This window comes from Onychomys torridus, chromosome 3 (genome assembly GCF_903995425.1).
Source record: "Onychomys torridus chromosome 3, mOncTor1.1, whole genome shotgun sequence".
In the NCBI taxonomy this organism is placed as follows: Eukaryota; Metazoa; Chordata; class Mammalia; order Rodentia; family Cricetidae; genus Onychomys; species Onychomys torridus.
In genome coordinates, this window is record NC_050445.1 from 157,468,779 (window position 1) to 157,483,192 (window position 14,414).

General features: G+C 41.5%; 1 protein-coding gene across 1 annotated transcript in view; it reads right to left on the reverse strand.

Moving 5' to 3' along the window:
* The window catches only part of Itpr2 (inositol 1,4,5-trisphosphate receptor type 2), a 387,210-nt gene that overhangs the window by 196,175 nt on the left and 176,621 nt on the right, over positions 1–14,414 (reverse strand). The window contains exon 34 of the mRNA XM_036181996.1: positions 14,201–14,321. Within this exon, the coding sequence (XP_036037889.1) occupies positions 14,201–14,321 (121 nt within the window). The remainder of the gene's footprint in view (positions 1–14,200; positions 14,322–14,414) is intronic.

Consider the following 14,414-nt stretch of genomic DNA (forward strand, 5'->3'; position numbering starts at 1 on the left):
ATGGTACAGTAGTTAAGAGCACTGGCCCCTGAATGCTGGAGGGATGGAACAGACTATCAATGGACAAAAGGTTTTGAGAGCAGTAACCTATATACAATTCAACTAAAACTCAAATGTGATTCCCCAATAAGAACATTCTAGAATAGATGCCTGAGAAACTTTTCTCTGAAACGCCTGTGCACAAATTACATCAAAAAAAGAGAAAAGTATCCAAGAAAATGTCAAATGAATAGAAGAAACTATGGCAAGTCAGCCTGAGCTTGAACAGAACAGAGCTGGGAAGAAACAAAAGATGATTCTTGTGACATGCACAGCCCCGAGAGCCTCCTCCATCCAAAGAGTCTGCTTCTACAGACTTCATTTTTGTTGCAAATAGTTATAAATTTACACATCACAATTTATAAGTTCCATTGGAGAAAAATTAATTCTACTCCAAAATGGAACACAAACAACACAAATCACAGATGTGGAAGCAGTGATATATGCAACAAGCATCAGAGGGAAAAGGAGCATGGAGGGAGGGCAGCATTTCCTTAGGACACCACGGGAAAGGACGGTTCTTAGAGCTGCCCAACCAAGAAACACACATGCATGGAACCTGCCAGAGCCAGTGGCAGGCACCAGAAGATGTATTCTAAATCTAAAGATGGGAAGAAAAGTGAGAGGAGGAGGAGGAGGAGAGGAGGAAGGAAGAGGGAGGCAAGCAAGGGAATGGAGAGGAGATGGGAAGGGTAACAGGAAAAAGAGAGACAGAGGATCGGAATCAGACTTACTTTCACACAGTGAGAAAAACCCTAGACGGAACTGTTCTGCTGATGAGAATTCTCCACCAGGAAAGTACAATTAATCTCTTCTTTGAAATAAGCAATTTCTGCTGCCAACACAGAGCCCCAAACCAACTTAAATACAAGTTCCAGCTGAAGGCTTAGGGACACTGGTATCTGGGAGCAGCCCTAAAACAGACTCCCACTGTCCCTGATCAGTTTCCCTTTGGAGCACACAGTGTCTTTCCACATCCCTTGCCCATGATGCACCACGGCACCCTGAAGGACAGGCAGCCTCCACACTGCTGAGTGCTGTGGATATCACTCTGTGTAAATAAAGTTCTGATTGGCCAATGGCCAGGCAGGAAGTATAGGCGGGACAAGAGAGAAGAGAATTCTGGGAAGTAGAAGGCTGGGGAGAGACACCGCCAGCCGCCGCCATGAAAAGCAACATGTAAAGACACTGGTAAGCCACAAGCCATGTGGCAAAGTATAGACTAACAGAAATGGGTTAATTTAAGATAGAAGAAGCAGATAACAAGAAGCCTGCCACAGCCATACAGTTTGTAAACAATGTAAGTTTCTGTGTGCTTTCTTGGTTGGGTCTGAGCGACTGTGGGACTGGCGGGTAAGAGAGATTTGTCCTGACTGGGCCAGGCAGGAAAACTCTAACTACAGCTGAGGAACACATGGTATATAGACACTTAATCCTCCTCCATGGCCCAACTCTGCTGATACCTCCAGTCTGTGTTGGCCATTTCCCACATGAGCAGCACTGGCTTGGAACATCCAAGCAACTGAACCCAGGACGGTGCTGCTTCAGGGTGGCTGCCCAACCAACCTCATAGACCTTCGCTTTCCTCACAACGTATTGCAACCAATCGTCACCTCCACTTGAATCATGCACTCATGGGTTCTGTGTGAGTCAGGTGCACTAGGTGGCCCCATCATCAAAGGACAGTTGCTAAGATGACAGCAGACAGGGCTGGAGAAGTGGCTGAGTGGTTAAGGAGTGCACATTCCCAGAGGACTGAGTTCAGTTCTCAAAGCCCATGTTGTCCTCGTCTGGCCTCTGTGGTCTGCACTCGTGTGCACAAACCCACACCAAAGACGCACACAGATATACATGATTTAAAACAACAATAACAAACTTTTAAAAAAATATATATGACACAAGGAAACACTGCGGGAATATTTTCCTGATGCTGTCCATGGGAATTTAGTTTGATGATAAGTCTGCCTCTTATGTAAGTGAGTGCACATTTACATAAGCAACAAGTGCCCACCCATGATACACCTGAGAGTTGCTGATCCACATATTCTTCTATGGTGGCACATGGATAGAAAGCTGAAGAAACTCCACCCTGTTTCTTTTTTCTGTTTCTCGATCTGTATGACTACTTTTGACCTAGTGTCCTATCTTGACATGAACTGTGCAATATGAACTACAGGTAACATACACAACTTTCCCGGGCCTAGATGTAAACTGCAGCCTACGGTCAAATTGACTTTGAAGCTATGAAAAAAGATTAACCCTGCAATTGAGCAAAACACATTTGAGTTAAAAATAAGCTAAGTGTTCACACAACAATGAACAAACATTTTAAGGGTTGAGAATACATCTCAGTGGTAGGACACATGCCCAGCATGAACAAAGCTCTTGGTGCAATTCCCAGTACCTCAATATAACAACAAATTAAATTAAAAATAAACAAACTCTACAAACATGCCCTAAAATAGATTCTCTGCTCTGTCAAAATAATACAGATATTAATTTGAAATAAAAGCAGGAAATGCTGAGCTAGATTTCCATAGGTTGTTTAAAAGGTATGTGTGGTGGGGGTGGAAACAGAGCACTGGGGTTAGGAAAAGCATTTGTTTTATCCTGTTCACAAGAGTATTAACTATGAAAACAACATTGTCAAGTCAAAACCATCATCAAAATTGAGTTAAATGCCATCAAGCGGGAAACATTCCAGGATCTGTGGTGTCTACACAGCAGGGTAAATCCCCACAGTTAACAGCAACAATCAGCTAATAAACCTGCTAAGCCCAGCCACTCTTCATACCTGCAGTATGTAATAAGGGCCATATTAAAATTCTTATAAAGAAGTTTTCCTCTTTTGCCTCTAAGTCAGAACTACTGCCTTGTTAAGGACATGTCATCAGAGGACAGGCATCCAAGTCCCTAATGAATGAGTGGGAGAGGAGAGGGCTGCTGGCCATGCACTTTGCTTTGGGGGACCTTTGCCTAAAGAAAATGACTTCCCAAAAATGAGCGCCCTTCATTTACAGGCTTAACCTCCTAATTAGGCTTATAAATCCCCAAATTTCACGGATATGACAAGTCTCTTCAGGGGCTTTAAGATTTAATAAAAATCAATTTCTAATTATAATTCATTAAATATTGTGTGTTGTGTGGATGTTTTTAATTAGCTGGAGTCACTGATGGTATCTGCCAGACCAAACCCTCTGAAAACACATATAACTCCGTGAGAGGTGCCACAGATGAAAATGCTTAGATGTCCACACTGACAGGATGGGGAGAGGCAAGCAGAAAGAGTGAGCATTAATCAGAAAAATGTGACTGGCTGTCAGCCTGTCAGAACCAGAACAGCTGGAGCTGTGGGGTGAATATGTGGGCAGGAGCTGCACCTGTTCTCCAGCACGCCCAAATCCTGTGATAACTCCAAACGTGTGTGTGTGTGTGTGTGTGTGTGTGTGTGTGTGTGTGTGTGTGTGTGAGAGAGAGAGAGAGAGAGAGAGAGAGAGAAAGAGAGAATAGGATGAAAGGATAGCTTAATGAACTTACTTTTAAAGAACAACAACTTGTTTAAAATGTCTTACATTGGTATAGATTTTAGTCTATTGATACAAACTTAAAGTTAATTTTGTTATACTGTGTGTATATTTCTACTCTCATTTGAGGTATTATGTTTATGCAACTCATTTAGATTGTAATGGATAATTAAGAAATACAGATCAATTAGTCTTCTATGATAGTCAAACTTATAGTCACATTAAGTTTTCTAGGTATACATAGATATATTTCAGATAGACAGGTAATCTTCAAACACTTCAAAGGTCTACAGAATATGGCATTTAAAATATTTTTAAAATATAGACTTTCTGGACAGTGAGACATGTCTGCTCCTGGCAGCACCAATTTACTTCAGAGAGGAGGATGGGCATTAAAGACACTTCATATGGAGTTTATCTTCACCTTGGCAAAAATAGCCATTTGGGCAAGAAACTGTTCTTGTCTGGACTGCTTGATCAACTGGACATGCAGGACCCATAGAAAGGTGACCACTGAACTTGGCTTGACAAAATGGTCCTTCAGGTTCCTGCTTCACAGAGGAAACTGCCAGACATTCTACAGGACACTGAAAAAAGTGACCAAGAGACTCTAGCCCTGTGGGCTAAAGACAGATGCCCCAACTTTACAAAGGAACATTAGGTGACTGTCCAGGCTGCCAGCTGTCTCTGTCTACCCTACAAGACTCCCGAAAATTGCTTGCATCTTTCTCCCGGTTCTCAGGTAATATTATATCCTTCTGAGGTCTTTGATGTGGTTGAAGACTAGATAGTTATAATTTCCTCAGTTATGATAAAAGATAAGTTAGATATAAAACCTTAGACTCACAAATATAAGATAGGATATCTTCTTTAATATTGTAACTGTAATTCTTGTTTGATAATTGTTTTGTTATCTGAAATTTTACTACATAAAAGTTAAAACCTTGCTTTTTGAAAAAAAGAAAAGGGGAAGTGCTGTGGGATGTTCTGTATGTCAAATGTGTTGCTCTGATTGGTTAAAATAAATAAAGTGCTGATTGGCCAGTAGCCAGGTAGGAAGGATAGGGTAGGTGGAACAAGGAGGAGGAGAAGCTGGAAAGTGAAGGCTGGGGCAGGGAGAGACTGCCAGCCGCCGCCATGACAAGAAAGATATAAGGTACTAGTAAGCCAAGAGCCATGTGGCAACTTATAGACTAACAGAAATGGGTTAATTTAAGATAGAAGAAGTAGATAACAAGAAGCCTGCCATGGCCATACAGTTTGTAAACAATATAAGTTTCTGTGTGTTTACTTGGTTGGGTCTGAGCATCTATGGGCCTAGTGGGTGAGAGAGATTTGTCCTGACTGTAGGCTAGGCAGAAAAACTCTAACTACGTGTGTGTGTGTGTGTGTGTGTGTGTGTGTGTGTGTGTGTGTGTGCAGGCCGGAAGACAGCTTTGCCTGTGTTTCCTCAGACTCCACCTCCTTTTTGTAGGTAGTCTCTCACTAGCCTGCAATGTTGCAAGTAGGCCAGGCTGGCTGGCCAGTAAGCCCTAGGGACCCACAGGTCTCTGCCTCCCCGGTGCAGTGATAACAGGCATGTGCCACAATGTCAAGACGTTTTATATGGCTTTAGAGACTGAACTCAGGACCCCTTGCAAGTACTTCACTGGAGTTTTTAAGTCGGGACAACACTGAATGTATGGCTACAGACATCACACTTCTGGTGTGGAACTCAACTCCACTACACGGACGACCCGTTAATCCTCTACTTGAACAAAGCTATAATTCTTATGGTCACTCAGGAATGAGACTCAGAGGTCTGACTAGTCGTCTGGAAAGATAAAACTGAGCCCACATCACAAAAGCTATGAGTAAATGTATTCTGGGTATCTCAAAGCACCTCCCTTTCTCCCTCTGCTCCTCCTCCTCCCTCCCTTCTTCCATCTCTTCCCCTTTTTTCATCATCCTTTCTGTGAGACAGGAACAACTCACAATCTTTCTGGCTTCCGTCTTCTGAGAGCAGAGGTTAAGGCATGGCCCACCATGCTCATCTACAGGGAGCACACAGCTAGTAACAAGAGTAACACCCAAAAGATGCGGACAAATCAAACCATGGAAATTCTCTGAGAATCAAACAGCACCTCAGACTGACAGAAACTATTCTGAAAATGAAATTAAACCTAAAAGAAGTGGGTTTGGATAATAGCTTAGGCAGCAAAGCTCATTGCCTTCCAAGCATGAGTGCCTGAGTTCCATTGGCCAGAACAAGCCAAGTATGGCGGGATGCACTCATAACCCCTACACTCAGGAGACAGAGACAGGAGGACCCCTGGGCTAACCTACTTGGCAAGTTCTAGACCAATGGAGAACCTCTCTAAAAGACAAGTTACCCTTTGACCTACACACACCTGCTCCCAAAGGAACACATGCAAACACTTACATGGACTAAAATCCCCAGAGGAATTATACATTCCTTCTGCTAGAAAATAAAATAAAAATTCTAATGAAAATTGAAGAAAACTGGTTAGAAAATAGTCAAAGAGCTCATTTCTTAATATGTAAGAGTTGAACTCAAATCACAGGAAGGGGCTATTCACAGAAAAGGAAATACCAATAGCTCAGTCATATGGAGTAGTTTTCTTCCTCACACATAGCAGAGAAAAACACTAAAACTCTAACAATATTTTTATTAAGACTGACAAAATCCAAACACGATGTTAAGGAGAAAGGCATTCTCTAGCATTGCTGGTGGGTTACCAACACTCACGGGACAGCAGTTTTCATAACACAGAAAGTCCACTCACAGGCATTAATGAACTTTATTCCTTCACATTAGAGAAGACTGCAACCATTCGATGTTTAAAAGTTGGATGAGGTCAGGCTAGCACCACACAAAGGATATTGAGCCGAGGGGTTGCTATTCATTTCTCTCCATCATGCACTTTATTGCTGCAAATATCACAGACTATCCACGTGCTCTGAGTGCCACCAAGGCTCTAGAATTTTCTAACAGATAAGGCACTTAGCCTTACACTTGTTTCTGCTTTCTTTATATGTTTTATCTACCTCTAACACCCTAGAAATTCACTGGGAGCAGGAAATATGCTTAATAGACTGGATTGACCTCAGTTACAATAATACCTTCCAGATCATGAGGAATGACTAAACAATCAGGGCTGAACTTCATGGGAGGCCACTCTTGCAGACTGCCTCATGTCTCAGGAGACCTGACCTATCCAGAGCAGGTATTGACTGGGATCAGAAACAGATCAGTTTTCAAGAACGATGGGAGAGTCCCAGCAACCAACCATGACACCCTGTGGGTATTTCTCTGTTTCCCACTGTACAGAAAGGAACTTGGAAACAGCTGGAACAGCTGGTCTACTGTGTGTCCTGCCTCTGCCTTCCTCAGTCCTTTTCTGTCTGTGAAGCCCCAGCCTTCACTCAAATCATAAAAATAGTCATCCCATTCAAGAGGTGCCTGATCCTAGAATCACACACAGGCTAATTTGACCTTTAGCTCAAACTTGTTGTCATGTTGCCTTTTGATACAAGCCAAGGTAATGTCATCAGTTGACCTTTAACTCACATTTATTGACATGTTGCCTTTTGATGCTAGGTAAGGTAATGTCACCATAGTACACAGACTACCATAAGTCAATACATACCTACTGTGATGGTTAACATCTCATTGTTAACAGGACTTAGAAACACTAGCAGATACTTTTGGATGTGTCTTTGGTGGTGTTTCCAGATATGTTTAACCAAGGACAGACCCACCCTGCACAAAGTGGCACAGCCTGTCAGCTTGGGGCCCCCAACTGAATAAAAAGGAAGTGAGCTGAGCACCAGCATTAGTCTCTCTCTGCTTCCTGGCTGTGGGTACAAGGTGATCAGCTGCTTCATGTTCCTGGCCATAGCTAGAGACACACTTGTCATGTGCCATTCCCATCACAGTGGACTGAACACTTAAAATATCAGGCAAAGTCACACCCACCCTTTCTGCCCTCAGTTGTTTTTCTCAAGTGTTCTGTCACAGTGAGGAAGTCACAAATACATTTATTATCTTGTTTATCAGAAACAGATTTCCAGCCCCTGATGACAAATACATCAAAGTCCCTGTTTCCAGTCTCCATTTTGAGTGAGGAAAACAGTAAAGAAGTGAGAAGAGATTTTAAACAGTGCTAAGAAGGAGGAAGGAAAAGAAATCTTATGATATGAAGATATGTTTACATATGACTTCACTCTATGATTGAATAGGAACTAGGAAGATATAATATAACATAGCATGATGTGATGTGGTATACAATGATGGTGTGATGGGCTATGATATGACAGTATGAAATGATATAATGTATGGATATATGATATGATATGAAGATATGCTATGATTATAAGGCATGATGTGATATGATAATATGATGATGGTGTGATAGTATAGAATGATATGGTAATATGAAATTATATGATATGCATATTTTGATAATATATGACATGATGATATGACATAATACATGTAATATGATGACATGAAGATATCATGATGTAATTGAATGATATGATGGCATGGTATAATATAATGACATAATAATATGACATGATGGTATATAATATTATGTGACATGATACTGTATGACATGAACATTTGATTGATGGTGATGATACATAATATGGTGATATATGACTTGATGAGGTGATATACATGATGGTATAATATGTGATATATGATATAATGTAATATGACAACAATATGAAATGATATGGTTTTATAATGCCATAATATGTTATCTCTATAATTAAAATATGTATAATAATATGTTAAATAATATCATTTGATACAATGATACAAAATGAAATTATATGATAGAATGACATATGATACATGATGATACAATGTGACATGATGATATATGATATAATATGATGAGGTGATATATGAGATAATGATACAATATACAATAGATGACAATATAATGTGATAGTAGTATATGACAGTATGAAATAGTATAACATATGACATGATATGATATGATTGAATTATATATGATGATAAAATAAACATGATGATATGATATGAAACAATGAAGATATATATTATTGAATGATATGCTATAATATGATGGTGTGACATAATACAACAATATAAATGAAATGATATATGATAATGCTATGATACATGATGATATGACATGATATATAATATAATGATGTGATGTGTGATAATATGACAATGGCATGGTATGTGATATTATATGACGTCAGTTCCCTATGAATGTCTTTTTTTAGGATTTATTTTATTTTTAACTACAGTTTTTGTGTGTGTCTATTTGAGTTTGTACATGTTAGTGCAGTGTCCATAGGGGCCAGAAGAGGACATCTGGTCCCCTGAAGCTGGAGTTACAAGCTGTTGAGAGTGACTGGGAATGGTACCCAGGTCCTCTGCACGACACACTCTTAACTGCTGAGCTATCTTTATGCTTGTGATGACATAAGCTAAGATCAAATAAAGACCACAAGGAAGTATGAGCAGTGAGGAGAAGAGACCATTGTGGAGATGAAGGGATAAAAAGTGGCTTTCATGAAGAAACTTTAACAAAAATATTTTGTTGTTTACTTGAGATAGGGTTTCATGTAGCCCAAATATATAGTCTAGGCTTGACTTAAACCCCTGATCTTCTTGCCTCTTTCTACGTCACAAATGATGGGACTACAGGTGTACCTCCACAGGCAGCAATTGTAAAACATAAGAGAGGGGCCAACAGAATAGGGAAATGCAAGTCAGCCCCATGGAAATAAAACTGAAACAGCATACCAAAGCATCGATCTCCATCATTTCCTTGGTTGCAGATTTGTATAGAATCATTTTAAGACTTTTTATCACATGTGCATGTTCATTTCGCACACTAAAAAGGAACCAAGTTTTTCTGAAAAACCATTTAGTTTTGGCTAGTACAGAAAATGAAATCTTAAAAATAAAGATATATTTAGGATAGCGTATTTTTTGGTGACTATTTTAAGCCAACAGCTCTGCTATCTTGACATGAAAGAATTGATCTGGCTACACACTAAATATCTCTAAGTTCAAATTTAGACATAAGCACACATGGAGTTCTCCAGCTCTCATTCATTCATTCATTCATTGTGGTGGTATTGTGTTCCCCAAAATATTGTGCACCCTAATAAACTTATCTGGGGAGAGAACAGAACAGCCACAATATTAAACATGAGGATAGGCAGTGGTAGCACACACTTTTAATCCTAGCATTCCAGAGGCAGAAATCCCTCTGGATCTCTGTGAGTTCAAGGCCACATTGGAAACAGCCAGGCACAGTGACTCATGCCTTTAATCCCAGAAAGTGAGCCTTTAATCCCAGGGAGTGACGGCAGAAAGTAGAAAGATATATAGTGTGTGAAGACCAGAAACTAGAAGCTTTTGGCTGGTTAAGCTTTTAGGCTTTGAGCAGCACAGTTCAGCTGAGATTCATTCTGAATGAGGATTCAGAGGCATCCAGTCTGAGGAAACAGGATCAGCTGAGAAACTGGCGAGGTGAGGTAGCTGTGGCTTGTTCTGTTTCTCTGATCTTCCAGCGTTCACCCCAATAACTGGCCTCAGGTTTGATTTTATTAACAAGAACTTTTAAGATCCATGCTATATCTCATTCATTCATTCATCCTTCATTAGTTAGTTGGTTTGCAACAAGAGCTCTCTGTGTCTCCTTGAATTTGTAATCTTCCTGCATCACCCTCCTATGTAGCTAGGATTACAGGTGTACCCTGCTCCCAGGCCTGACTTTGTCTGCAATTTCTCTGTCCAGCACTTCCTCTAAGTGCTGGGGAGGGACAAGTGGTATCAGCTCCCATTGCATTTACAGAGCACTAAAGGAGGAAGAAGAGAGGAAGGGACAGAAGGAAATAAAATCTAGAATTATAATCTGGAGGGAAGGCTGTGAGCTGGGTGAAAGTTAACACTACTAGCTTTTCCTTTCGATGAGTCCTTTAATGATTGATGTAATTCCTAATTTGATTAAAACCCTTTCACTACTGTATTATAACTTGGAAAGCAGTATATTATTAAAATTTGGAAATTATGTCAAGTATCAACAGATAAAAAGGCTCACTGATCATTTTAGCACTTGGAGTTGTTAGTATTTTACATAAATACCTCTAAACATTGTGCTATTATATCTTTTTAAATAAAGATTAGAGAGTCATGTACGGCTTATCTTTCACACACTATATGCTGGAGTCTCTCCCTCTCTGTGTCTCTTCCCTGCAGAGCCTCTCAGTTCTGAACACTCAGGAGGAGCACAGTGAGTAAGGTGTGGAAAGCAGCTATGGTCCAGAGCACTGGAGCCCAGAAAGGAGCTCTGGACAGGAGGGCTGATGCACAGGATAGTCAGAGTTTGAGAGCGAGGAGGTCACTGGGCCAGGGACAGCCAGGCTCAGGAGGTATAGGTGAAGGTATTCACTCAACAGAGTTACCCAGGATAGAGCCAGAGGCTCAGATCAAAACAAAACCATAAACACGGTGTGGAAAACATATCACTTACTATACCAGTGACAACATTAAATGCCTAAACATTAACTTAAGAAATGCAGATAACTTATTATAATAATTAGTTATAATATATTAAATGCTTAAGCATTCACTTAAGAAATATGAGAGGACTAGAGGGCCTTAGCACCTGCACACAGACTGAGGAAGAAAATCCCACCCCCAGCAACAGGTGAACCAGGACCCCGGGCAGGAGGGGAGGAGGGGAAGAGAGCTTCAGTGCTCTGCAACCCAGGGTGGGATTTTGGAGGGGTGCCCAGGCACAAGGGCATGTGTGCCAAAGAAGCAAACATAGTGGAGATTGTATTTATAATTGCTATTCCACATATTTATAAGTAGAATTCTTATTTAAAACTAGTTCCCTAGGCAACTGTATTATTGTTAGCTGTAGTGGTCACCGATTCATATTCCTAGACTACATCTGATTTTTCATTTCCTTAAAGTTGGTGCCACCATTAAGTTTTGTTACTATAAAATATCTTAGGTCAGACTGCAGATTAGGTAAACACTGAAAATACTTTAATGGTCATAATTAGCTACATCACTGATTGTCTATCACATATTTACTAAGCATATACTAAGTGACTAGCAAAGATAATGGTTTCCTCAACTGTGAAATATAAATAATCAAAGAACTATCAAAGGTTAAAGGTGTAAAATAGCTGGCTTTGGTCATGGTAGATGCTCAATAAACTAACAGTGGCCAGGACCATGACCATGAAACTATGGAATCACCAGGAATGGCCACATGCCTCTCAATTTTCCATTATTATTATTATCATCATCATTATTATTATTTCTTCTCTATCCTCCTCTCCATCCATAATTAATCTACACAAAGGCTGGGAAGATGGACAGCTTAGTGGGTAAGTACATATGGTGCAAGCTTGAGAACAGGAATTTAAGTCTCCATAACCCACATAAAGCCAGATGCAATGTATGTAATCTGCAATCCCAGCACTGCTACAGTGAGGTGGACCCCAGCATTGCTACAGTGAGGTGGACCCCAGCACTGCTACAATGAGGTGGACCCCAGCATTGCTACAGTGAGGTGGACCCCAGCACTGCTACAGTGAGGTGGACCCCAGCACTGCTAGAGTGAGGTGGACCCCAGCACTGCTACAATGAGGTGGACCCCAGCATTGCTACAGTGAGGTGGACCCCAGCATTGCTACAGTGAGGTGGACCCCAGCATTGCTACAGTGAGGTGGACCCCAGCATTGCTACAGTGAGGTGGACCCCAGCATTGCTACAGTGAGGTGGACCCCAGCATTGCTACAGTGAGGTAGACCCCAGCATTGCTACAGTGAGGTGGACCCCTGCACTCCTACAGTGAGGTGTAATCCCAGCGCTCCTACAGTGAGGTGTGACCCCAGTGCTCCTACAGTGAGATGTAATCCCAGCACTCCTACAGTGAGATGTAATCCCTGCACTCCTACAGTGAGATGTAATCCCAGCACTCCTGCAGTGAGGTGTAATCCCAGCACTCCTACAGTGAGGTGTAATCCCAGCACTCCTACAGTGAGGTGTAATCCCAGCACTCCTACAGTGAGGTGTAATCCCTGCACTCCTACAGTGAGGTGTAACCCCAGCACTCCTACAGTGAGGTGTAACCCCAGCACTCCTACAGTGAGGTGTAATCCCAGCACTCCTACAGTGAGATGTAATCCCTGCACTCCTACAGTGAGATGTAATCCCAGCACTCCTGCAGTGAGGGGTAATCCCAGCACTCCTACAGTGAGATGTAATCCCTGCACTCCTACAGTGAGATGTAATCCCAGCACTCCTGCAGTGAGGTGTAATCCCAGCACTCCTGCAGTGAGGTGTAATCCCAGCACTCCTACAGTGAGATGTAATCCCAGCACTCCTACAGTGAGATGTAATCCCAGCACTCCTACAGTGAGATGTAACCCCAGCACTCCTACAGTGAGGTGTAATCCCAGCACTCCTACAGTGAGGTGTAATCCCAGCACTCCTGCAGTGAGGTGTAATCCCAGCACTCCTGCAGTGAGGTGTAATCCCAGCGCTCCTACAGTGAGGTGTAATCCCAGAGCTCCTACCGTGAGGTGTAATCCCAGCGCTCCTACAGTGAGATGTAATCCCAGCACTCCTACAGTGAGATGTAACCCCAGCACTCCTACAGTGAGATGTAATCCCAGCGCTCCAACAGTGAGGTGTAATCCCAGCACTCCTACAGTGAGATATAATCCCAGGAGGTGTAATCCCAGCGCTCCTACAGTGAGGTGTAATCCCAGCACTCCTACAGTGAGATATAATCCCAGCACTCCTACAGTGAGGTAGAAGGCAGAGAAAGGAGAAGCTATGGCCCTGCATACAGGGGAAAACAACAAGGAGACTTTGCCTCAAATAAGGTTGAAGGCAAGGAATAGCTTTGAGGTTGTCCTCTGACCTTGACATGTGTGCCATACATGCATGTGTCTACATTCACACACATATAATATGCATAAACACACCTACCATATATACATATGCCTACATTCACACACATATAATATGCATAAATACACCTATTATACACAAAATTTATATAATAATTACTACAGAACTACATACAGGCATAACTTTACACAGAGTGGAGCATCTATGAGAATTCTTATACTCCATTCCCCTTAGTTTAAATCCCTTGCTTCCATTTCATTTATAATCTTGAAGCCTTCAGCGTTTAACAGGCTTTTGAGTAATGCAGATTTCACACAAATTGGAATGCTTAAAAAAAAAAAACTCAAAAATGCCTATTGCCATAAAAATTTATTAACAACATCAGGCCTTATTAATAAATAAAATGATTCCACAATTAAAAAGAAGTTAACTAGTTAAGCCATTCTTACAAAATCTCACTAGGCCATATTTGAAGTGTAATACTACTTTGAAAATTGGAAATATGAATACACTTTTTTTCCAAAATTCTGCCATGTTGAGAATCAGTTGCTGAACATAGGCTTTCGACTTAAACAAAACCCATGCCTGGCTTTATTTGTTTGTGAGGTTCTGCACTAGAAAGCTGCTTGTGAAGCTCTTAGCCACGAGTCCAGTTGCTCCAGGAAATGTGTAACTGAGTCAAATCAGACCCCCGACTTACCCACTTCAGCCAGCGCTCTGATGCAGGACTCCACTGAGGCTTTCTGGGCTGGATTGGGCCAGGTGCAGTTATAAATTCTGAAGGCAGACTGCAGCAGCTGGATAAAGACTGGCTGGTGGGTCTGAAAATGGAAGGACAGTGGTCACTCTGTGTCACTACACCACGGACCCTAACATGCCCAAGGAGGGAGCAGAGCTACACCTTATCAGACAGG